The sequence below is a fragment of the Urocitellus parryii genome, chromosome 10 (assembly GCF_045843805.1).
Source record: "Urocitellus parryii isolate mUroPar1 chromosome 10, mUroPar1.hap1, whole genome shotgun sequence".
Classification (NCBI taxonomy): Eukaryota; Metazoa; Chordata; class Mammalia; order Rodentia; family Sciuridae; genus Urocitellus; species Urocitellus parryii.
The window spans coordinates 29,555,416-29,582,884 of record NC_135540.1 but is presented as its reverse complement, the minus strand read 5'-3'; the positions used below and the strand labels follow the sequence as shown (position 1 = coordinate 29,582,884).

The following is a 27,469-nucleotide window of genomic DNA, read 5'->3' as shown; positions in this document are numbered from 1 at the left end:
AGAAGGAGGCTAAAGGTATATTAAAATGATTTAAAATAGCTATAATTTTTGTGCAGAATGAACACAGTTCAAAAGAAAAACATCTGGCCAAGACAATTCAATGCATTCTGAAAAGACAATATTAACATATTATTTAATATGTATTAATACATTAACAGACAGTAGAATCTATTTTGACATATTTACATAAACATAGAGGATATCTTATTCTAATTAGGATCCCAGTCTTGGGGTATGCACAGTGGTGAGACTCACTGTGGTGTATTCATATATGTACAGAGGAAAGTCATGTCAGATTCATTCTACTGTCTTTGCTTTTCCTCTTCCTGCTCCCTTCCCTTCAGTCTAATACCTTCCCTTTGTCTAATCCAATAAACTTCTATTCTCCCCTACCCCTTGTTGTGTATTAGCATTCACCCTTTGGTTTGGGGGACTCACTTATTTCACTTAGCATGATAGTCACCAGATTCAGACATTTACTGGTGAACATAATAAAGTCATTCTTCTTTATGGCTGAGTAATAGTCTATTGTTTATATAAACCATATTTTCTTTATCCATTCCTCTATTGATGGCCACCTAAATTGATTCCATAGCTTAGCTATTATGAATTGTGAATTGTGTGTAAACGTTGATGTGACTGCATCACTATTGTATCCTGATTTTAAATTATTTGGGTATATACTGAGGAGTAGGATAAATGGGTCAAATGGTGTTCCATTCCCAATTTTTACTGCTTTCCAGAGGGGTTGAACTAATTTGTAGTCCCATCTGCAGTGTATGAGTGTACCTTTTTGCTCATATCCTCACCAACATTTATTGTTACTTGTATTCTTTTTCTTTTATTTAATACCAGGGATTGAACTCAGGGGCACTTGACCCCCAAGCCACATCTCCAGCCCTATTTTGTATTTTACTTAGATACAAGGTCTCACTTGTTACTTCCATTCCTGATTGTTGCCATTCTGACTGAATTGAAATGAAATCTCAGTGTAGTTTTAATTTGCATTTCTCTGATTGCTAGAGACATTGAACATTTTAAAAAGTCATCTTGATTTATCATCAGATCAAAAATGTGAAGTGATTTCTTTCTCCTTTAATGCTACTCTTGACTGCATAGATATTACATTTTTTAATAACTACCAAGTTTCAATTTTAAGTTATTTCATATTTTGTTTCAATTTTGATTACTAATGAGGCTATATAGTTTTCTTATTATAAACCACTTACTATTTTTTTTCTAATCCTGATGTGCTGTTGATCAAAGCTACACACTTTATTCTATTTTATGCAAACTACAGCTAAAGTTATGCTGTGGGAATAACAGATATTACCTCGAGTGTAACTTTCTCCATGAAACTCTTTGCCTTTGAAGAACATATGGATATCAATGGTCTTTGCCTATAAGTCACAGTTTCCTTTTTCTTTTATCAGTAGCTAGCATAACTTGTGATTGTAAAAAGAGATTTGGGAATAGTATTTTCTGCATACACTTGTTAATTATGCTATTGATGACATCATAATTAAAATTATGATAGCCTGACCCTATCATTACATACGAATGGGCTCCCCATCAGGGTTGTGATACTGAAACATACATTCCCTTGGGCTTCTATGTGTATCTGAACCAAAGAAAAAAAAATTGCATTCAACTTACTGAGAACTTTGCTTGCAGCAGCAACCAAATCATAAGTTTTGGAATCATCATATATTATTCTGACAAGAAATTGTCCTTCTTCATCTAACTGTGCCTCTTTTCTGGAAAACAAAAATGAGTGAGCAATGTGGGGGAGAAGTTGAAATAACAAAGTAGCTACCATAGTCATTCTATAAGCAATGGTTTTATATCTGAAATAGGATTTGTTTTATTTAAATTTATTTAAATCAAGATATTATATCTAAAAGTTTAGTTATAAAGAGAAATTGTCACATCCCTTTTCCCAAATTAAAATATTTTAACTATGTTTTCATACAATTGACATTTAAATGGTACTCTAATACATGTAATTATAAAGCACCAGTAAAAAATGAATAAAACATTTATATAGTACTCTAATGCCCAATATAATGCTTGACACTGAACATAATCAAGAAGCAACTTTTGGTTTAATAAAGATTCATCAAACCTGCATTGTGTCCCTGTATGTGCTTAATATTGTTCTAGACAACAGGGATAAAATCTTCAGTGAAATTGACAAAAATCCCCAATCCCTTAGAATACATATATTCTAGTAAAGGAGATAGACAAGGCATAAAGCTAATATGTAATATAGAAAATGAAAATACAGGGGAAAATAAAGCAGAGTAGAGGAATGGATGTTCAAGCACAGTGGCAAGGCCTTGCTAAAGCTAGAGAATTAGTGAAGTCTAAGTGATCATGAGCCATCTGGGGGAACTGTGGTCAGGGCAGAGGGAATGGTAAGTGCCAAGGACTGGGGAGCATCCTCAGGAATTACAGATGCCAGTGTAGATGGAACAGAGCAGAGGACCAAGAGAATGGGTCAGGGAGGTCACAACAGGCCACCATATTTGGATCCAGTTGGTCATTGGGGTGACAAACATAACTTGAAAGAGATGAAGAGGTTCTGGCCCTTGCTATGTGAGAGGCTAAAGAACTGACATAGGTTCAATGAATGAGGCTAGCTGCTGCATTGAGGATGGAACAGAAGCTTGTAGGACACATTGAGCAGGCCAGTTAGAAGGCTACTGCAAACATTCAGGTAAGAAAGACTTCAGGGTGGGAGCAGGGGAGTGGATGGGCAGTGGTTCAAATCTCCATGCTTGTTCCACAGGATTTGCTGATGGACTGGATGCAGAGTGTGAGAGGGAGAAGTCTAAGGGATGATACCAAGGTTTTTGGACTGAGCAACTAGAAGGATGTTGTCATCAGTAGCTGACTTGAGAGAGACTACTGGAGGTAGACTGGTGGTTAAGATCAAGAGTTATGTTGTCAACATATTAAGTTTGAGATGCCAAGTGGACTGATAAAATCCTCAAATATATCCTTTGCTTATTAAACACAGTAGCTCGAAATGTACACAGTATTAGTGGAAGAAAATTATAGTTATCATTTTTAATAGTCATCACAATTCTATAAATACATTTATTTTGATATTTGGATTACTTTTCTCAAACAAATGTCCAAATGAGAGGGGGAAGCCATCCTTCACAACACTGTGAGGTGGAGAAAGGAGCTGACAAGCTCCCATATATCTTTTCCAGTGTTAAATTCATAAAAATACACGGAACTTGGATATCAATCTCTGACTCTTAATCCAACAGATCCAAGTCACTGTCTGTTGCCAGGAGAATACAAGGAAAGCTAGACACCGTACCAGGGGAAATTCAAGGCAGGACAAATCACTTTCTCTCCTCTGAAGCTTCCTCATTGCAGATGCATCTCAAGAGAAAGTTTAAAATGGCAGTACAGCCTATGCCACCTTTAGCTTGGAGATATTCCTGAGAACACCCAATGTTCTTCAAAGCATATCATTTCCTGGCCACAGACATGCATTCAATTTCTTTGAAACACACCCCAATCCGTAATAAGCCTTGAGTTTAGAACGAGATCCAAGTAGAAAACACAGTTCTTTTATATAAAATGGAGGAATACCCATTTCCCCAGAAATCCCTTAACCATGAGTCAAAGCATTCCTTCTTTTCTTTCTTATTTAAAAAAAAAAAATAAGATGATAAGGTGAGAGAGAGGGAGAGAGGGAGAGAGGGGGATGGGGAACAAGGGGAGGGGGGAGAGGGGGCAGGAAAGAGGGGAGGGGGGAGAGGGGGAGGAGAGAGGGGGAGGGGTAGAGGGGGGAAAGAGAGAGAGAGAAGAGGGGAAGGGAGGGAATAATGGACTGTAGAGGCAGCTAAGTGGTAAAGTGCTTGTCTATCATGTGTGAGGTTCTAGGTTCTATCTTCAGAACTGTAAAAATAACAACAAAATGATTTTGGTAAGCATGGTGAAGTATGGTGTTCTGAATTTCAGAATCCAGAATTTACTAGCTAAATAAATTTGAAGAAACAATATACATAAGTATGAGCATTAACCTTTGTTTTCTAAAGTGGGAACAAATATATAGCTCACTTTCCACAACTGTAAAAAGAACATGTGCAAAATTATGTTCTAAGTAGTTGAAGCATTAATGCACATTACTAATAACTACAATGCTTCCTTTGCCTGCATATTCAGTGTAGAGCTATATGTAAAATGTGATCTTCTCCTTTCCTCCAAACATAGGTAGCTATTATATTAAAGGGACAGAGCTATTCAAAGACTTGACTCTTTTATATCAAACTTCAGTAGATATCCAAAACTCATGAATAGAGAATGTACAAGCACCAATTTATCCTTTGAGAAATGCTATTGTATATTAATGCATTTCTAATTTCTAATTGTAAAAATAAATAAAGTACAGGAAAGGAAAAACTAAAAAGAAAAACAATCCTCTCCTATCCTGAGATAACCACTGCTAATATTATATTTAAATTACTCATGCTTCAATATCATATATATATATATATATATATATATATATATATTATATATATATAACTGCTTTTAAATTTCCTTTCTTAACTTACTATTTGATGGATATATTTTCATATTAATAAATATATTTTTGTGCCATGACTGAATAAAATTGCATTGTATATAGGCATATTGCAGTCTTGGTAAAAAATTAGATGGCTTTTATTTTTTTCCATATGTATGAACAATGCTTTGCTGACCATTTTGTCGTTAACTGTATTTCTACATAAAAATAAAATCCTAGAAATGGAATTTCCAGTTTAAAGGTCATAAATATCCTGATTCTTATTTTTGTCATTTTGCCATTAAACATTTTATTATGAAACAACACTAGTCTACAAATTATAGTTTTGGAGCCCCTGATTTAGTCCATGCTGATAAAATATAAGTGAATGCTAATTTAACATATGATAAAATTAATTAATTAATTCAAGTTTTCACCATGCTCCATTCTCTTTCTTCCAACCCAAAGAAATAAAAGTCACCAATTTCTATAATAAACACAGTTTCTCTGAAACACACATAACTCCGTAACAAGCCTTAAGATACAAGCAGAACACGCAGAACCTGTGCATAAAATGTAACAGCCATTTCCCCAGAAATCCCCTAACCACAAGTCAGTGCATTTCTTTCTGTCTGTCTTTTTATCAAAGACCTTTATCTTTCAAGCTTTAGCTTCTGAAATGGCCCACCCAAACATGTTTCCTAGTGAACAGTAGTATAATGGCAAGAAATAATCACCTTCTCTTACTAATTTCACACCAAATTCTACTGAGTTCTTCAAAATTACTTAGAGCTCTTTCATTACATTTCTCTTAGAAACCTGTGGGAATATCAGGTCACCCTTCCTTCCTTCCTTTTTTTTTTTTTTTCCCCTAGAGGGGTTTTACTACACATATTTAGACTTTGTTTAAATCATTGCATTACACAAAGAAATTATGTAATTTCTTCGTCATTTAAACTACACTTAGTATACACGTGAGGAAAACCATGGTTTCTCTGAGAACCTTGATTAAAATGTTCTCGCTAATGAAAGATTTTGGATGTGCTTTTATGTTTCAGTTGTTAGGTGACAAAAATATCCTAGGTAATATGTAATAGGCAAAGGTAAATGGGATTAAAGTGCATTATACACCTTTTCATCTATCACATAACTACCAACAGAAGTGCTATCTTCATATGTAGTCATTTCTTGTATTTTGATGTTTTTGATGATGATGATGATGATGATTACTATTTAAGTCTCTTGAGTAACCCCAAATGAACAGTTTCTACTGTGTTCAAACAGTATGATTTTCAGGGCTTTCTGTTATCTTTACCTTATGTACCCAATGACTCTGCTTGGGGTAAGCATCAAATTCTTCTACTCAGTGCATAACTCCAGGAAAGCAGTCAACAAACATTTACAAATATTGAGAGAAGGTTTATTTTTAATGTGGCCTAAAGTTTGATTTTAAAGTGGTCTAGGATGAGGTGAAAAGGGCATTTTCTTTGGTTCACAAGTAAACCTAGATAGAGAAACTCACTTGGTTTCACCCATAAGTCACACTCCAAATAAGTAACTAAACTAACCCCATATGCAGTCACACTGAATCTGGACAGTTTGCCCCTTGGTGTTTAATTTTCTCCTCTGTAAAACAAAGAAATAGCACTATTTACCTCCATTCATTGGGTCAGCTGACAATTTCAATCTATGTAAAGAGCTTAGAATAGTGCTTCTCACAAGGTGCCCAATATGTCTGTTATGGTTTGAATGTTAAGTGTCCCCTAAAAGTTCATGTGTGAGACAATGCAAGCAGGCTTAGAGGTGAAATGATTGGGTTATGAAAGTCTTAACTCAATCAGTGAATTAATCCCTGATAGGATTAACTGGGTAGTAACTGAAGGCAGGTAGGGTGTGGCTGGACAACGTAGATCATTAGAGGTGTGGGGTATATATTTTATATCTAGTGAGTAGAGTGTGTGCATCTCTCTCTCTCTCTCTCTCTCTCTCTCTCTCTCTCTCTCTCCCTCTCCCTCCCTCCCTCCCTCCCCTTCCCTTCCTCCCTCCCTCTCTCCCTCCCTCCCTCTCTCCCTCCCCTTCTTGGTGCAATGCCCCAAGCCATGTTCTTCCACCCTACTCTTCTGCCATGATTTCTCCCTTATCTTGAGACCTGAGGAATACAGCTGGCCTTCTATGGATTGAGACCTCTGAAACTGTGGGCTCCAAAATAAAGTTTTCCTCCTCTAATTGTTCTTCTCAGGTCTTTTGGTAACTTCAATTAAAAAGCTGACTAAATCAACATCTAACAGGTGACCATCATAGTACTGAAGAAAAAGATGAAGGAAGAGGAAGAAAGGATAAGAGGAGAGGAATGAAGATAAAAATCTTATTAATTCTCATCCAGCATCAGAATAACTTAACCAAACATTTACTTTGTTGATTAAATGATACAATTTATGAACTAAACTTGCCAAACCAAGCTCTATCTCCCCTATCTTAAAATCATGACCAAATGATAACCAAATTCTATGCATTATAGCTACGATTACTCAATAACTACTTAAAAATGAAGTATTTTTAAATGAATAATTTTCCCAGTAGAGATAAGTGTCACAGTAGTATGGGTAGACAATAGGGATGGGAGGGGAGGGAGGGGAGGGGGGATAGGGAGAGCAGCAGAATACAACTGACACTAGGATTGCTGTATGTATACACATGGATGAATAACCAATGTAATCCTGCAATCTGTACACGTGGAAAAATGAGAATTCATACCTTATTTTAATCAAATGTATGATATGTCAAGATCATTGTATTGTCTTGAACAACTAATAAAAAAATAAGTATATAAAAAAGAAATTAATTTCCTACACTGTTAGAGACTATTGGAACTTAAACCAATATTTTGTTTTTTCTTATTACCTTTCCCCCAAAAAAGGTGGTGTTTTTGGATTGGGATTTTTGGATTTTAATTGACAACTGGTATCTAACCCAAATGTGTGAAACAATCTTGTGCTAAATAAATGTGTGCATGTTTTATTTATTTATTTTTTTAAAAGAGAGAGTGAGAGAGGAGAGAGAGAGAGAGAGAGAGAGAATTTTTAATATTTATTTTTTAGTTCTCGGCAGACACAACATCTTTGTTGGTATGTGGTGCTGAGGATCGAACCCGGGCCGCACGCATGCCAGGCGAGCGTGCTACCGCTTGAGCCACATCCCCAGCCCCTATGTGTGCATGTTTTAAAATGAGGAAACGAAATAAATATATTTCCCCACATGTTTCCAAACACCTTACAAGCAATCAAACATAACTGGCAAAAGTCCACCGCATATTTTGAAAATTCACATTATTTTGTGATATTCATTTTTTTAAAATATACAATTTGTCAAAAATGTCCAAGCAACATTTCTCATAAATCTGTACTTAAGGAGATATTCCTTAATTACCATATGTGAACCTAAAAACAAACTGAATCCATATCCTGACACTGAGTTCCTGCTACTCTCTACTTTTTCCAACAAGCACACTTCAAGGATTGCTCATCTTGAGATAAAGAAATTATTGTGGAGGTATGAAAACAGGTGTTCTGCAATTGGAAACCCTAAATATAGGTGTTAGAAAACAGAGTCTCAAATGAGTAAGTTCTTGTCTTGGACAGTTCCAAGGAATGCTGATCCTGTAAGCATTATTGGAGCTGAGTGGTATTAAAAGACAATACACAGAAGTCTGGATAATAGTTCCTTGGATGGTTCACTGGAAAGAGCTAGGATACCATAATATTGTGTGGTGTCCAATCATTATTAAAATTAAAATGTCCCATTATAAACCACAGATAATAACTGTACCTTGCATCTAAAAATTAAAAATTTTATATTTCTTGTTTTCTAACTGCCTGGGATGCATGAGTATCCTCTGTATTATTACTGTTTCTAATAAGTCTGAACTCCCAAAGAGAGAATTTAGCTCAAGGAGGCTGCCCAGGGGGAGAAGTGCCCTTCAAATCCATGAATAGCTTCAAGATCTATCACTAGAGGTCAATCCCTGTGAGTCTTGTGTTCATCCTTCTACACTTTCATGAGGGACACTCATATCTTAAGGTTTTTTTTTTTTTTTCCTGTGACTAGTCTGGCATTGGAGACCCTGAATAGCAACTTCCTCATTTTTTAAAACATACAACTTCATTCTTAACCCTGGGAGTGCATCAATTCATAGTTCTTCTCTAAATAAATAAATAAATAAATAAATAACTTCCTCAAAAGTTTGGAGGTTGAAATTTCCTTGAGTGCCTGTGATGGTTGATAAAATAAAACTGCCTTTAAAAATATTATAATTAAAATAATCTGTGCAAGTGCCAGAACATTCCAGAAAAAGCAAAAGCAGGCAGTACTAACACACATGTACATCACCCATATCCTTCCTAAATTGATTGGCTTTGGGAACAAGAAGGTTGCAGGTCCTGCTCATTGGGAGAAAGCACATAGTAGATGGTCACAAGCCCACCTATATCCAAATCCCTGATCTGATCAGTAGAGCTCCATGGCTTAAAGCAGTTTTTGCTAAGGTTTCACAGTATCAATTCTCCTATTTATAAAATGAGAATAATGAGTGCATCTGCTTTCTACGGTGGGATGAAGATTAAGTGAAATGAGGATGAAGCACTTAGGACTGTGACTGCAGATCCATATGGTAACAGTCTAATATAAGTGAGATATTACATTCAAAACAGAATGAAACTCTGAGCATTCCCATCTGGTTTTCAAATTTAATTTCAGTAGTACAGACATTTATCTACTGTCTATGACATTGACTTGAAGCAGCATCACACATACCTGCCTTTGAGATGCATGCTAAAGGATTCTGTCATGTCCTGAATTCAATTCAGTAACTGCCTTTTCTCATAGGAATTTGGAAAATCCAACAACAGCATTAGTAAACCTTCCAAAATGTCCATAAGACAACATAAAGAACTCCCACCCTTCCAAATGGATATGTTATCATTAATTAGCATATATTTTGCTTTTACTGATATAAGAATGATCTATTTTGTAAAGTGATACTAGTTAACATTATAATGCATATTTGCAATTTGCTAAAAGGGTGGATCTTAAGTGTTCTTATTACTATAAAGGAATAACCATAAGAGGTGAGGGGTATGTTAGTTTGTCTATAGTGATTATTCCTCAGTATGTACAATCAAATCATCAAGTTGTATACACTAAACACACACAATTTTAATTTGTCAATTATATCGATAAAGGTGGGTGGAAAATGTCTATTTCAATAGAATATTGAAATAGGGTTAAGATGTTATTATTCCAACATTATAAATTTCGGTTGCAGAAAAACATCTGTGACAAATGTGTGTTCTGTGTTCTCTGGAAATGAAGAATGTAAAAGGTAATTCATATGTAAGAATTTATACATATTATATTTACAGAGAGTGGCTGGTAAAAGTATTGAAAAAAAGAAACACATAACATTTTATTGACCTTTCTCCTAGGGGTAGTTAAGGAGGATAGACAGACATAATTATAAAGTCTTACATATACTATGAAGGGAAACTACAATTTTGAATATGAGATGTTCCTTTACCAAGTAACATTTGTTGTGACCATTCAAAGCTGATACCTATATATTTTTACAGGAGGAGGTAAAGAGAGTGAAGAAAAGAAGCCCATTCCAAGTGCAGATGTTACTGGGACACATCTAAAAATTCAGAATGTTTGAGGAACTGAACATGGGCAGGAGTGCTAAGAGTAAATGTGACATATAGACTGAGAGGTAGCCATGATTAGGTAATTTGAAGATGGACTAGTAAGGATTTCAACAATTCAATATTTAATGATTCAGCATGAATGGCAAGTAGATCAGAATTTGTAATAATGACCAATGAAATAGTCTCAAAATATCAAAATATCAAAAACTTCAGAATGTTTAACCTCGTCTAGAAATCTCTTTGACCTCAATATCTTTTGATATAGTTCATATAGAAAGAGGTGCTACATTTTGCTAGACACAAACAACAAAGACACCATTTTCCTTCCTGTTTCCTCTTCACTAGACAAGGAGACAAAGAAGCAAATGCAAAAGCTCCAGGTATTGTTGTCTTCTGAGTTGTCACCATGTGAATTAGGCCAGTTGAGGTTTCTTTATGGTGTTCATTTACTTATGTGTGTTTTCCTATTGGGTCTGTGAGACTGCACAGTATCAACCCATAACTACTGCTGTCCAACACATTAAAGAGAAACATTTGCCAGAGTCCCTTATTCTGGAGAAAAGGAAGACGGTAGAAAGGACATTGTTCTTGTAAACAGCAGCCATCTCTACTTAATGTTTGCCATCACCATAACTGGATATATAAAGAAGGAAAACATAGATCTCATTTTTTCTTCTGGTGCTCATTGTAATGTGTGGAGTTCCTTTTCTGACACACTAAATTAAACACTATAGTTCTATGATTTTCTTTTAATTTCCAAAAATTGCAGAATACAAAGAAAATAAATATTTTATATGGATTCTTCAAATCATAAAAAAATAAAGATGCAAAACAAATCAAAGCACTTGAGATAAAGTTCTGACTAGCCTTATCACCAAGGGCCACGTTGCTCCCCAACATAGTCCATGTTCTGGGAGAGCCTCATGCAAAGAGCTCACTGGCAATATGAAATGGTTTATATTTAGACATCTAGTTCCCAAAAATTGCTCCAGACATAAGTAAGTTTCTTCAGAAAAAAAATCCTGATCCTAACAAGGACCTGGTTTTCCTATTTTTCTGTCTGTTAGGAAGTCTTTCACAGTTCAAATAGATATTGTAACACTCAAACTGAAATGGTAGAGAAGAAAGGATTTTGGACATTTTAAATAGCTTTATAATATAAAGAACAATTAACATTTGAAAATATACATAGGTTTATTCCTACTTGAGAACAGATATGAAGAGGTATAACTTAACTCATGTCTTCATAAATATGAAAATCTAATCAAAGCATGGCAAAACATGATGACATACTTGGATAGACAAATACAAAGGATTGTAACTAGTTCATAGCAAAGCATGGGCTTCTTTGAACCATAATGTTTGAATTTGTCTCAATAAAATGAACACTAGAGCATACATGGTGTTTTCTGACAATAAATAAGCACTAGGAGCATGGAAGTGGTTTGAAGAGTATAACATGAGATTGACTCCAAAGTAGAACTTCAGCTGGAAAACAGAATAATGCAAATAATATTTTTTCCATAATCCACAGGATGTATAGAAAGAGAACTAAACAGACTGAGAAGAGCTAAAGAAGGACTTTTTGAGGAATGCAAGGGAAGGTAATATGAACCAGAAGTAAAGAACAGAGGTGTCTAAGAGGCACTTCAGATTCAAAGTTTCTGGTACCAGTTACAGGAAATGGATAAGAGAGGGAGAACAGACAAACAAATAAATAAATAAACACACATTGTAGTTACCACTTATCCTAGAGTGATATGGAAACATTTAGATGAATATATAGTTTGTAGACTGCAACAGGCATGTGTGTGTGTGTGTGTGTGTGTGTGTGTGTGTGTGTGTGTGTAGACAGATAGATACATAGATACATGCTTAGATATTTTTAAAATCGTTCTGGGGATTAAACCCAGGGCCTTGATCATACTAGGCAAGCACTCTGCCACCAAGTTAAATCCCCAACCACTCCAGGTTGCTACTATTAAAAGGAAATTTCATATCTTTCAGATGAGCTGGGGAAAAGTAATATTGAAAAGCACTGATTTTACAATAAAGTGATTAAAAAGCTACCATTAATTAAGCTGCTATATAAAAATTGCACTAAGCATTTTGCAGACATTATTATTACAACAACCCTATTATATATATACATATATATATATTTTTTTTTCCTTTTGAAGTTGAGACTGAGAAAGTGTAAGCAACTTGAGAACCACATAATCATTTTATAACAAAATGTTTGTTTATTTGAACCGCAATGTTGAATTCATGATTAACAAATTCAACTGGAAATGTTAATTTAAACACTGGAATATCAGTATATGTTGTCTAACATGTAAAATGTTTCCATATTTGAGTTTCAGACAGGAAAAGTAGAGGGAGAAAAAGACCAAAAATATCCTGATATCTCTAGACTCTCTGAAAGCAATGGATTACATCATTTGCTTTTCTATCCTCAGTGCTTGAAACACTAAACTATGCTCACTAAAGATAAGCTTAACAATATATGAAAGAGAAAATGAATCAATGCATGAAAAAGTATTAGGCCCTGCTATAAGGAAATCAGATAAAACCATACGAAACAATTATGTATTCTTAACAGAAGGGAAAATAATTGACAACCCTCTAGAGGAATTAACTACAATATTTGTCAAATAGCAATGTCATTAAATTATTATCAAACTTATTTTCCTCATATCAAAATCTTGATCCAACTGTTTATCTCAGATCTTTTAGTAAAACAGAGTAAGGCTTATCAATACTTTGTGTAGCACTTCATAGTTAAAAAGATATTCAGTAGCCTGCTCAATTCTAGGTAAATGATTATCAGTTTTAGAAAGGTGCTATTTCTTATTAAAATTTTGTGCAGTTTGGGGGATTGAAATCAGGGTCTTGTGTGTCTAAGCATGTGCTTTACCACTAAGCTAAATCTGTAGAACGTGTTATTTGTTTTTTAATAGATTTTTAATCATCATAGGTTTTTTAATTTTTTGAAACCATCCTTAAAATCCATATGTTCCAGTGAAGTTAGAAAAATCTAAAATTGAACTCAATGAAATAATTAGTTTATCCAGTGCTGATGCAAGGTTTAGATAGATGGTTAAAACAAGTATTTAGATGCACTTTTAATATAAATAAATCCCGACTTTATGTGTTTTCTAGATTAATCATTGATTTTTCTCCTTATTTAGGAAGCATGGCCTCTTAAAAGGACCATAGGAAAAATGGATATCAACAAAACAGGATTTGAAGTAGATTTAAAGGTCTCTTTTGTTTTTTCGTGCTATTTAATGTGTAGATCAGAGGTAAGCAATCTGTAGCCAGTGGGTTGAGCCTGGCCCAGTGCATTTTTCTTTTTTGGTCCAGGACGTAAGAATGGTTGTTACACCTTTAAAGAGTTATATTTTAATATTTTGTAGATTCTACACAATGTCTTCAATTTTTATTTGGTCCATAGACCTAAGACATTTAGTATGTTGTCCTTCAAGACAAAGTTTGCTGGCCTTTGGTTTGGACAATTTTTCATTTTCCTAAAAAGGGGAATTTAATGCCCCTGTGAAATGGTTATACTGTTGGTAAGAGTAAAGTGGATGCTGAGTTTACAATGAAGCATTTTTGGTTTTATCCACTAAGAATTTTCTGTCTGGAATCTGTTACTTAGGGTTTTATTTGTCATTAAATGTTTGGCATCCTTTCTCATGAAGATGGATGGCCATTTCCTACTAAAACGAAAAAAAACTATTGTATAAAATATTTGAACATCTACTTAGTTTTTCACGGGCCAAAGAAGAAGATAGAGCAGTTTGTTACTTATTGAGACAAAGAAAAATGTTTTCTTACATATTACATTTCTCCTTAAAAAAAGTTCAAGCTGAAAGTATCTTCAACCAATAAATGCCATGATTTTCCTTGGAGTGGAAGGTGGAATAGGGAGGAAGGATCAGAATCATTTTAGCAGCATTTTTCAATTATACTCCTCTAATTTCTCCTCCTCTCTCCCCAGGCAGTGAAAATTTCTGCTGAGGTAAGCAAATAATCTTCCAGTGGGCATTTAACAATCCCTCAGGGGAACTGGGTAGGAGACCAATTCCCTCAGCGCAGAGCTAAACCAGGGTCACTGGCATTGATATTAAACTGCATCCCCTAATACATGCTAGGATCCACCAAAAGAATGCTTCAGAAAAAGGAGGAGGAGAGGAGGAAGAAGAGAAGGGGAAAGAGAATGAAAATTAATGTCTGGATTGCCCATACTAGTTCAACCAACAGTATTCTCCTTGCTGGAAAATAATCCTTTAAGGTATTTTATATGAAAAAAAATAATACCCTATGACCTGTTTCATTTTTACAAAAACAATGTTGTTTTGATGACTGTTATTACCACTTGTCGCTTGTCACAAAATAAAAACTAAAAAGAGCTGAGGAGGTGGAGCAGCAATAGAATGTCCCTGGGTTCAATCCCCAGTGTTGAAAATAAATGAATAAATAAAAATTAATAAATAGTTTTTTAAAGTTGCACATAACTTATTATTCTTATCATAATTTGAAAATTCTCATCAATGAAATTTGTTTGTTTTTAGATTTTCATCCCCTCTGAAATGTGATCAATATTGATAATTGTTTTGATCATTTAAATTTTTTAAAAGTTTTGGAAGTATAAGTTTTCATCTCTATATTTACCAGTTATCTGAACTGATGATGGTAATAGATAGGACATACATTCTAAATGTGGTTAAATTCTGTATATACTGTTTAATCATCATAGTCATCTTTTATTATGCTCTTGAAATTATAAACATTCATTGTCATAGTATAGCCACCAGAAAATCTGGAAATTTCTGTTTTACACATGAGAAAACATTATATGTAAGTTGCTTTTATAAATTTACCTAGAAAGTAGCTTACAAATAATCCTGTATTTAAATTACACTGTTTAAAACCTTGTTCTGTGTGTTTGCTGTTCTATAACTGTCTACCAACCACTGTAAACGTATAAATATATTTAAAAGGTGGAAAGAAAATCAAAGTCTCAAAGTAAGCCTTAGGGCCTAGATTATTGTTTGATTTATACTAGCCAAATCTCAACATCTTTTTTGTAATATATAGATGCATTCTGTGAGTAATGTAAATGACGCATGAAATAAGCAAAAGTGCTTAATGATTGCAGATCCAGGGAAAGATATTGCATTCTAGGGATGAATTTATAACCTCTGTCATTTCCATGGAAGTATATAATTCTAAGAAGACACTATCCTATCATTGCTTAATAAGACCTGTTAGAAATGATTGATAATATTCACAATGTGCTTACCAAACAATAGCAAGGAGCTGTTACCTACATGAGATAACAAAATAAATTCAGTGACTAAGGGAAATCAGAGTATATAAAAATGTTTTTATCTACTTACAGAGGTAACCTTTCTCTCCACCACCATTAGAATGTGTTAGGCTGATTAATACTCTAAGATTATAATCTACAATATGCTTTGGTACAGCTAGTTGGTGGTGATCAGTTATACGACTAGATGCAAATTTCTTAAGTGTGGGAGAGACAGGTAACTTTGGTAGACTGAAATGATTCAGGGTCTGAGATGATGACTCATCATTATAACAGGTTCAGAATCACAGGTGTGTGATATTTCAGTTCATATCCTCAGTCCTGGGCTCCAGGCTCTAGATTGAAAACAGGATGCCCACCCAGAACTGTCAAGCTTCATCACAAAACACAAATAAATTAGGTCCCAAGGGAATTGTGGGGAAATTAAAAAGAAAGTATTCCAATTACACATTATTTCAGAGGAATAAGTACATTTGATGCACTTGCTCAAGAAATTGAGTGCATTTTAGCATACAAAAAAAAAAAACCTCTTAATTTTATGTGTCTACGCCATGTGTAAATCATAAAGGAGCTCAGGTCTTCCGTTTATTTTTAAGGCCTCTGGTAACATTTGCCTCGAAGAGAGGCCTGTGCAGTCCCTTGGGCCCCCTCTCTGCGTGGGAGCTGACCAGCCTGCTGGGCCTGGGAGCCATAGGCTGTCTTACAGTGTTCCCACGCTCTGGCTGGGTCTGGAGGCCGCATTGACCCCAAGGAGCTCCTTTCGGTGGCTCTAGTCCTCCCAGCCCCGCCCTGGCCACCCCTCCTCTCCGGGTCCCAGTTGGGGGCGTGGGAGCGCAGCTGCAGCCAGGAGAGGAGCTTAAGGGCGGGTGGAGACAGCTCCGAGGATGCGCACCCGCCACCCCTCCAGGAGGCAGGCAAAGAAGTCGTTAAGTGCGGGGGACAATGCTAGGGGCCTCTCAAGAGGATCCCCCACGCAGGGCTCCAACGCGCGATCCCTGATAGAAAAGCCGGTCACTTACTTGATGTCTTCCCACACTTCGGGGCCATAATTGCGGATCACCAGCAGTTCCAGGGCATGATTCACAAATCCGTACTGTAGGGAGAAACCGGAGTGTCAGGGGCCCGCGGGCTGTAGGTGGAAGGAGCTTGGGAGCCAGGCCGCTGCATCTGCGTCCACTGCGCCCTTTAACCTTTTACCCAGCCCTCTACCCTCTATTAGGGGTGCCCTATTATACCAACGGAGGTGGATCGTCGCTGGCAACTCCCCTCCCCCCCATCAGGGGCAGATTCTCCCCTTTACCACCCGCCCTTTCCCCACGCCATCTTCTCACCCCCACTCACCTGTCAACTCGGGAGACAAGCTGAAGACCCGGCACAGAATGCGAAAGGCACCCGGAGCCTCCCTCTCTCGGGCGCTCAGCCTTCCCCACTCGCGGGCCCTGCGGGAGCCGGGAACCACCCGCACCTCGGCCGCACCTTCCTTTCCAGAGCTCGGGAAGCTGGGGCGCCGCTCAGAGGACCGGCTCGGGAAGCAGAGGCACCGATCGCTCCCGAAACTACCCCCGGCATTCCCGTCTCCCCGCTGGAATGCGGGCAAACGGAGGCTTCCCCCGCGGCGCGGCGGGTGGTGAGCTCCTCCCGACCCGCATCACGCTCCAGCAGCGGGCCGGTTCCCTAGACAGCCAGAGAGCCTCCGACAAAGCGCGAGGTTCCTACCTGACCTGGCTGAAAGTACTCACCATCGTGTCTGCGCCCGGAGCCCAAGAGACAGCCTCCAGGCAGAGACGGCGGGAGGAACCCAGGCAGCGGCTGCAGCGGCGACAGCGCAACCGGACCGCGGTGGCAGCATCGAGCTGAAGCGAGCGCATCAGCCTTGGCCCGCCCTGATTGCCACCTCTTTCCAGCCAATGGCTAATCGAGCTGCAGGGGGCCGGTCGCTGCTTCCCAGTTCTTTACCAATCAGTCATAGAGGGGGGAATTCAGATGCTCTCAGTGCTGCTGCGCTCCAGTGCCTTCCCGCCCCCGTCTGGTGACAAGACCTTCATTTGAGGCCGTAACAATGAGGATGAAGAAGATCCAGCTTTGCTCTTTGCATGAATTTCAGGGTAGAAGGGGGGAAAACAGCTTTTATAATCCCAGAGATCACCCCTCAAGAATAATAAAAACTAGGGTGAGGAGGGGACTGTTTGAATGTGGCTGTGCTTATGCATGTGTTTGCAGGGGACAATCCTTAAACGGAATATACACTCCTGGAGCTCAGTATCTTCATGTATATTAGAGTCTTGAAGATAAACATTTCCTTTGTGGTTTGGTCCCACAGTAGTTTATGGCAGATCGAAAGCTAATAAAACGGAGCTAAACATATTTTATTCTCAGTTAAAGAGACTGAATGAAATGTTGGGTGGCATAAGGATACTTTGGTGAGCAACCTGTTAAAACCATCTCTGGCCCTTAATAACCTGTTCAAGATCCAGCCATGTTCTGGGCTTGATCCCAGGGGAACTCCTGACCCTACAACCATGGCCAGGAATCATGATTACAGGAAGTTTTGAAGTCTCTAAAATTGGCCTTTGTTGCTGTTTCTCAGGGATAATTGATGAACTGAAAAGGCCCAGTACAAAATGCACAAGCTTTTAATTAATCTAATGCTTCCAGCCTCAGCACAGGCAGAAGGTGAGAACAACAGGGCTGTCTGTTGCCTGAAGCTATTGTGCTTTAGGTGCATGGGTACCAGTTTACACAGTACGGTCCAAAGTGAGGTTATCAGTCTCCAGTGGACTTAAGAAGCCAGGATGGCATTCTAAGGTGTGAATAGTTTGCTGTGAGAGCAATTTCAATACGAAGAGAGAAAATGTAAAACAATACAATTGTACTTGAAGATATATGTTGATGTATAATTGATACAGAAATAATGATCTAGCACACAAAACAACCAAGAACCTAAAAAATTTTCATCAATGAAGTTATGATTAAATAGTCTTTCGTAAAATGGAACACCTTACTTTGTACACTTACTAAAATATTGAGCCATTATTTAATACTAGTTTTTTTTTAATTTTATTGGTGCATTATAATTATACATTATAGTAGGATTCATTATGCTGTAGTTGTATATGCAAATAATTGTTATAACCTTTATGTTTTAAATCATTTAAATGGCACATTAAATTATGAAAATGCATGAAGGAGACTTGATACATAATGATAAAGAAAGATACATTGTTAGGTAAGCAAAAGACACATGAATGGAGTCAACACCAATTTTTAAATGGATTGTGTAGAATAATGTGCTCTTTTGGTGAAAAAAGCACACATGCATATGCTATGTTGTAAACATAACCTGCAAGAAGGAAGCATAGGAAAGTGTTGGTCTAACCATCATCTAATTCCTGGAGAGACCAAGACACTTTTTACATTATAGTTTTCAACATAGATGTAAAAGTGTTTTTAACTTGTTAAAAAACTTTTTCTTAACCATGTCTTTTTTTTTTTTTCCTACTTTGAACAGCAGTGTATTCATGGTGTCTCAGTCTAAATTATGCTATGGTCTCCTCCATCTTACACTTTATATAGATGAAGAAGGAGAGAAAATTGTCCTCTGGGGATGAGGAACAGGGAAAGTTCACCTGGAAAAGTTATGAGGGGAATTGAAAACTGGTGTTCTTACTAATCTGTTTTTGTCTCCAATTCAAATTTCCACCCTCATTGTTTCTTTTGTCCGGTATATTTTTGCACTTACTTTCCTTTGGCCCAACATATATTTGCATTTGTAAATATTTACACTGTTCTGTTTTCTGTCTCATATTCACTATGAGTCTAAAGAAAGTTCTGTTCACTAAACCATTGTTGACTTTTATTTGGCTTACTAGATACCACAAAGGATGTAACATGAAGAAGGGTTCCTGCCAGCCATGGAAGAGCTCAACAGGGGGTCACCATGCTTCTTCAAGTGACCTATCTAATGTCACTTCTGCTGATCAAGGAGCATAGGAATAATATCATGAATTGGATTATGCCATATTCTCGGGAAACAATACATTTCATTATTCTAGGTGTGTCTCCAGTCAAGGAGAATCAATTAAAGAGGAAAAGGAGGAGCTTAGGGAATGGCTCAACCAGCACTAACGTCAACACTGACTATTTGAAGATCAGTCTAATGAATGAAAAACAAATAAATATAAGGCAATATGTGGCTTTCGGAAATGTCAGATGAAATGACTCACATTTGCAGCTAATAAAAAATTGTATGAGTTACATATTAAAGTATAGTGACTATTGTTTTTAAAACTTTCCCAGTCAATATAATAATAATAAATCTTAGATTGGAAATAAAGAGGGGCAAGATTATAAGGTGCTTTCAGGTCCATGCAAATGTTTTTCAAAGCTTGACATTTTCTCCATTTTTTTTCAATCATGCCAGGTTTCTGTTATGGATTATTTTTTTAGAGTGGCATGTTTTTTAATTTCAATAATTTTTAAACAAGAATTTGCTCTCAGTTCACATGCTTCTTAAATCTGCATTGCTCAGAGCTCAATTATCACTTAACTTGAAGCTTCTGGTGCTCGTATTTCATGGGTACACAATAATCATTCCTCTTGTCATTTTTTTTCTGAAACAATTACTCAATACTTGAAGCAAAGAATTTAGGATGCAATGAGCAAAGAGAAAAGCACAATCAAAATGTCATTCTATATTATGGTTCTGGATATATGGGGAAAAATTCAATAAGTCTTATTCCTAATCAAATTTATTTTTTTTCTTCTTATTCTCTTCCTCCTTCTTATTTTTCTATATTAACTGTAATCTTTGTCACACAAACAGGGGATTATGAATATTTTTAAAATGTCTTGCTAAAGTGACTTTTTTTTCTATACCAAATTTTTTTAATTGTTTATTTTTCCACCAAATTTATCTACTTTAAGTCTGCTAGGCATGCACTCTACCACTGAGCTACATCCCTAATCCAGGAAACCTCTTTAATGTACCTTACCTGTTGATAAATAACAAAAATAAAATAAAATAAAACCTTCACCAAGAAGTAATATAATGAATTGTTTTTCTCACAATCCTGAAGGATTTTGAGATTTTAGTCAAGTTAAAAATGAAATATGGTCTTACCTATTGGTAGTCAGAATCTAGCACTTGAGCTACATGGATGTTTCAAAAGCAGTCTATAACTCTTAAAAACCTCTAGATATTACACTATAATATTGTTCTTCTGAAATGAAAATTCAGTCATATATTATTATGGATATAAAGAGAAATTCAAGCAGGAACCACAAATTCAAGTATTTGTTTATTTCTCTTTTTATCTTGTCTCCATTGAAAGAACAAAGAATAAAGTTAGCTAAGGGGATAGCATAGTGTAATGGTTAATTGCAGATTTTTGGACAAGTTACTTAGTTTATTTTCAACTACAGTTTTCTAACTTGTAAAATAAAGTGATAAATATTATTTGTGAAAATAACAGGTCAGCTCTGCTCAATGGTGCACACCTATAATCCCAGTGGCTTGAGAGGCTGAAGCAGGAGGATCATAAATTCAAGGCCAGCCTCAGTAAGTTACTGAGTCCCTGAGCAACTTAGTGAGACCCTGTCTCAAAATACAAAATAACAATGGTAAAATGCCCCTGGGTTCAATCCCCAATCCAGAGAGAGAGAGAGAGAGAGAGAGAGAGAGAGAGAGAGAAGAAGAAGAAGAAGAAGAAGAAGAAGAAGAAGAAGAGGAGGAGGAGGAGGAGGAGGAGGAGGAGGAGGAGGAGGAGGAGGAGGAGGAGGAGGAGGAGGAGGAGGAGGAGGAGGAGGAGGAGGAGGAGGAGAAAAAGAAAATAATGGGTCAATATGCTCTAGTGCTGAGAAGATTAAAAACTGTACCTAGCTCTCATGTTGGTTGTGAACAGTGACTGTTTTAATGCAACTATGATGCTTAAGGCTGTAAGTGGAAAATATTAAATACTCAGAAATTGTTATCTAATTTTGTTTTTGAGATTGTTACTATTGCTGCTATTTTGGGGATCAACAATTAATGTGACTAAATCCTTTTTGTCTACTTTATAGAGCTGGGATCTGTCTCCTGGTAGTACATGCACAGTGAAAAGAGCTGAAACATGGTGACTAGATCAGCCTTGTAAGTTACTTGCTTGGCCAATCAATGGAACATCTCATTTTAATGCAATAACTGCCTGACTCAACTTCTTCCATTAAGGTACTATGAGGATCAAAGAAAACAGCACACTTGACACTTTTCATGAGGACTACACAATTCTGTCACTGATTGCATTGGGATTACTAACTGAATAAGCCAATGACTCACATATGAAGGGATGGAGACACTTTGCTCGGCCAAACACTAGAAAGCCTTCTGGATTTTCAGTTAATTCCATCTGTGCATTTTCTTGTAAAATGGAGTTTTGTGAAGAACCTGCTGAGTAGTTTAGAATCCCTGCCTTCTCTATATGAACACTCTATATATTCAATCACATTCCTTCTCCTCCACCTTTGCCTGGGTGATTTCTGGTCATGCTGGTCTGTCTTCAGCAGAAATTTGGTTAGGTCAGTTTAGCCAGAATCCCCATTATCCCTGATGTTTCCTCTTAGTCATTTTTAATTATCTGACCCCCTGCAGGTCTTCTTGGCCAATTTCCACTTTGCTCTGCTTTATGCAGAGTTGAACCCCAGCTATCTTCCCCACTGCAGGACCCCACTTAGTGGTTCCTAACCTATAAATTACTGAAACTCTCTATATCTCAGTTTCCTCTCCTAAAAATAAACAATGGTGGAGATTAAATGTGATAACACTTGTAAAGGACACATGTTACAGTGCTTGACACATGGTAGATATTTGTCAGATGTGATCTTTATAATCCAGTTAAACAATGTGTTTATGAAATATATAGTTCCTTTTCACATGTGTCATGTTTGAGTTAAAATAACTTGCTTAAATCCAATGCTCACATTATAGAGAATATAAGACATGATTCCTGATCCCTTCTCTAATTATCATTCCAGCCACACAGATGGGCACCAAAGTCAACAGAATAAAGCAGCCCCAGATGTTTTCCATTTTATTATTCCAAAAGAATGAAAATCAGGCCATCCTGGAGTATCTTATTATGTTCTATCTTCTAAAATAATAAGCCTTTAGTTCATTGAAATGTTCTTATTTCTTTCTTCTGTGTACTTTGTTACTTTCACTCTCATCCCTGCCAAGAGAATAATAAAAAAGTCTGCAAATAATTGGCCATAATTTCCAAGGCAATTCAGACCTATTTTTTTGGTCTGCTATGGAAAACTGTGGTTTCTTCAGTCCGATCCTAGGTAAAGCTGATTTTAGTAACTCTAAGGTTTTCTCACATGAAAAAAATAGCATTATAGTGTGAAATGAGTTAAGAAATCCTGATTTTTGATCTGGATGTTCCCACAGATATAACCTTATGAATGCTATGGTAGACAGAATAATACTGTCTCCCTTAACAAGATTTCAACATCCTAACCCCCAGAATCCATAAATCTGTCACCTTATGCAGCAAAAGGGACTTTGTAAATGTGATTCAGGGAGTGATATGGGGAGATTACACTGAATTATCTGAATGGACTTAATTTTATCACCAGGGGTCCTTATGAAAGAGAAGCAAGAGAATCAAATCCAAAGAAGCAGAGTTTAAAAGATGTAAGGGAGTGGCCATTGAGCCAAAAAATGCTAATGGCCTCTGGTTGTAGGAAAGGGAAGGAAGTGAATTATCTTTTAGAACTTTTAGAAGGAAGGTAGCCCTGCTGGCACCTTGGTTTTAGGACTTCTGGACTCCAGAACTGTAAGATGAAAAATTCCCATTGTCTTAAGCCACTAAGTTTATGGAAATTTGTTACAGCAGCAATAGGATACTAATACAGTACACCAATCTTTTCTAAACCAAATTCTGAGATCTCCCAGATACCTTTTTATGGTCTGAGTATTTGTGTCCCTCTAAAATGCATATGTTGAAGCCCTCACTGCCAGTGTGATAGCATTTGCAGTTTCTGGGAGGAAATTTGACTTAGATGAAGACATGCATATTGGGCCTCCAAGATGGGATTAGTATCCTCAAAACAATAGCAAGAGAGACCAGACCATCCCCACTATCATGTAAGTACACAACAAGTAGGCAGCCATCAGCAAGTCAGAAAGACGGTCACCAAAGGAACTGAATTGAATCTCTCAGCACTTGATCTTAGTCTTCCCAGCCTCAAGAACTGTGAGAAATAAAAGTCTATTGTTTAAGCCACCTGGTCTATGTGATTTTGTCATATTGCTCCAAGCTGACTAAGACATATCTACAAGTTCCATTTCTATGTTAACTTTTTAGAGATGTCAATATGATAGTAGGAAGTCTCCCCATGTGCCTCCACACATATCTTATTACTATCTATCAATCTCCTGTTCTCCTGGGGGCCAAGTTGTATTTCATTGTTAAAATGACCATATTGCTGTAACCAGTACCTAAGAGAGGACCCTCTTATCACAGACAGCCATACTCTTTCTTGAAAGTAAGCATGTCTCCCAGGATTGTCAGGAAAGTATTGATGTTTCCACCACAATTCTGCCTTGCAAACAATAGACACCAGCTGTGATTAACTTAAACAAAAAAGAAACTTGTGAATTTTGAGTAGCTCACAAAATCATGAAGAAAACTGAAAAGATAGTGAGTAAAGCATAAACTATATAAATTCTACACATTTCCTCCAAGAAAAGGGATGCAAAAGTAAAGAACGTGGATTGGTTGTTCTGTCCATCTTATAAAGTATTAAAATATTGGAAGTGAATTTTTACAAGGAAATAATGTTATTTGAGAACTTTTTTTAATTTGGGAAGTTTTAAAAAAGTATTTTTGATGTTCATTATAGGTAGATGCATTACAAATTTAAAGATTTTTCCTGCCTGTATTCTCTTTTCATGGCAAGAAAACCACTTTCAATCACCATCAAAATCCTTGATCTAGTAAATGCATTGAATTGGAGATCATCGTGCTAAGTAAAATAAGTCAGACCTAGAAAAAATTTTAAAAAGTCAAGGGTCAAATGCTTTCTATCATATGTGGAAGCTAGACCAGAATAAGGGAAAAAAATAAAAAGACCAAGACAAAGAAAAAGAGGAAAATCCCATGAAAATAGAAGAGTTCACCGGAAGAGGGGAAGGGGATTGAGGGAGAGGGAGGAGGCACAGAAAAATGAAGGAACTATAGAATAAAATTGGTCAAATTAAGCTATGCACATATACGACTATACCAGAGTAAATTCCACCTTTACATATATCCATAATATGCTAACAAAAAATTATAAATGAACAGAAGAAAGAGGGAATGAAGTAGGAAGGAGGAGAGGGAAAGGGGAAGCAACATAGAATGAATTGGAGAAAATTATATCCCATGCTTGTATAATTATATCAAATGAAACTGAATATTATTTATATATAATATATAAAATGAACTAATAAAATTGTGTGTGTACACATGCATGCATAGACATATATATAATAAACTAATCAAAAAAAGATTCTTGACCTATTTCCCAGCATTCTTTATTTCTTTTTTTATTTTCTCTTTACATTTAGATACGAAAGTGGGTAGACAGATGTGGTTCTTCCTGGGAATTGAGATTTGGGGTTGAGAAAACGAAGTTATAAGGCTGGGAAAGAAGAGGGGAATGCCATATGTTACTTCTTATCTCTGGACTAGGGGAAAATATTCAAAGTAGGAAAATTCCATTTCTGTAATAAGCCTGTGAATGAAAATCAAATCTGGTATTTGTCATGTCTTGCTATTAAATATTATTAATTATACAATTGAGTATAAATGCAATAAAACCACCATAAGCCAATGATTGGCTTTTCTATATTCTATCTTTACCATTCTTCTTCTAGTCAAAGTCTTTTCTATTATACTTTGACATAGATTCCTGATAAGAATTCTTTATCTTTGATCTCAAACGATATATTCTATACTCTAGCCTCAGTATATTGAACCACACAAATCATCACCCTAACCTACTGGACCATCTTAGGATGGAAGGAATCCTAATAAACAATACTACTTGGCCCTTATCTGTATGCCCATGGTTCAGGAAACAAGGAAACAGTAGACTGAAATGCTTACCTAGAAATACTCAGAGCTGTTAGCAGAACTTGCCATCCAGGTTGTAATGAGGAATAGAGTTACCCCAATCCTTTGAGAGTGACCAGAGTAGTCTCCCGGGATTGAAAACTCTGATGAAAATCTCTTGTGGAAATTCTTTTTAAATGCAAATTCTTATTTTCTAACACTGTTATTATAATTGCTAAAAATGTAGTTTTATTCAGGAATTTGCACTATAATTCTCATCCCTCTTCCTCAAATGATTCTTAGGCAGGTGGGCCATAATTAAAGGTACTCTGTTTGATTTCTAGGTGAAGTCTAGTGCATAATACTCTTTATTTACTTTCACTTGATCTCAAGTTTGAGAAATGAAGGGTACCTTGTGTGCAGGGAACTCCTCTGAAAAATGTACAAGAAAATCCTAAGTAGGTTGCATCAGCTACAAGAAGATTCTGTACAGACTATTTCGAGTTCTCACAGTAATGAATTTCTCTTAGCAACTGCTTGGCCATGCTTTTGCTCTTTGTGCAAAAATCTTCCTGGATAGAAGCTACCTTCAGTGTGTAATTGACTGTGTGGGAGATAACCAAACTTTAAGAATTGATTGTCAAGAATCGTTCTCCCTCAAACAGTTGTGAAAGAGGATAGAAGGAGCCCTGAATTCCTTTCTAGGCCCACCCTGCACACATTATTAAAAAGAGAGCTGGCACTCGCATCCATCCTAAAAACCTGCAGGAGAAGATAGCATCCTGCCTTTGCCAGGTGATAACAATCTTCTTTGTTTGGGTATGATCTCTTGGGAATGGCTCACCTTCCCTCTGAGAGCAGCCCAAGTATGTAATAGGGAATTTCTTGTTCTCAAATCAGGTGTCTCTTATTCTTCCCTGGTGCTGAAGAATTGTAGGCTATCGTCCAATAGGCACAGAAAATGAGAGACAAAACCTAGAGAGCACCATCAATGGTTTTCCTGATTTGGGAGAGGAAAGAATTTCAGACTTTCCCCATGAAGGCTTACGTGTGTCACCACATTAGGATTCTTCCTTTGTTATCACTTATCCTCAGTGCTACTTTGTTTACAGGCTTAAAGATGGGCACCTTCTGGACAAAACTCATCAGTCTTCTGATTATGTGGGAATCTGAAATAATGAGTAGCACAAAGTATAGAACACTGTCTTGCAATGAGTAGGTCCTCAAAAAATATTATAGCAGGGATTGTGTTGATCATTCAAATCATTCTCATTTCTTCCTAGCATCCCTTGCAGTAAGCTTGGTCATGTCATTGGAGTGTGGCAACCCATTTGGAAACTGCTTACCCAGCGAAGAGTCATCAGTAACCAAACATCTGTCCATGAAGCTCTCTGTGAACCCTTCTTTTCCTCACCTCTCTTTCCTCTTTCTCTTCTTCACCCCCCCCCTCTTTAAAATGCTGGGGATTGAAGCTATGGTCTTGTACATGTTAAACAAACTACCATGGAACTATACTCCAATCATCTTTATTTGATTTTGAGTCAGGGTCTCATAAAGTTGCTCAGGCTGTACTTGTGATGGCCCTGCCTTAGCTTTCCAAGTAGCTGGAATTACATGTGTGCACCATTGCACCTGCCTTCCTACTTTCTGATACTTGACTTGCAACTCTCTTCATTATTCTTCACTAGTGGAAACAAATGGAGAACTATTCCTAACTCTGTTAAACATACAATCTGGTCACCACATTTTCTAACAATTGCATAGACTTTTTCCTCAAACACTATGTATGAGCCCACTAGACCTTCTGGAAAGCCAGGTTTCTATCCTCATTGCA

The 27,469-nt window shown here is 36.8% G+C and overlaps 1 protein-coding gene across 1 annotated transcript in view; it reads right to left on the bottom strand.

The window, feature by feature from the left end:
- The window catches only part of Gucy1b1 (guanylate cyclase 1 soluble subunit beta 1), a 42,857-nt gene extending 25,474 nt beyond the window's left edge, over nucleotides 1-17,383 (bottom strand). The window contains exons 1-3 of the mRNA XM_026384673.2: nucleotides 17,302-17,383; nucleotides 16,582-16,655; nucleotides 1,657-1,757 (exon numbers count right to left, since the gene is read on the bottom strand). Coding sequence (XP_026240458.2) covers nucleotides 1,657-1,757; nucleotides 16,582-16,655; nucleotides 17,302-17,304 — 178 coding nt within the window. The 5' untranslated portion in view covers nucleotides 17,305-17,383. The remainder of the gene's footprint in view (nucleotides 1-1,656; nucleotides 1,758-16,581; nucleotides 16,656-17,301) is intronic.
- Nucleotides 17,384-27,469: the final 10,086 nt, after the last annotated feature.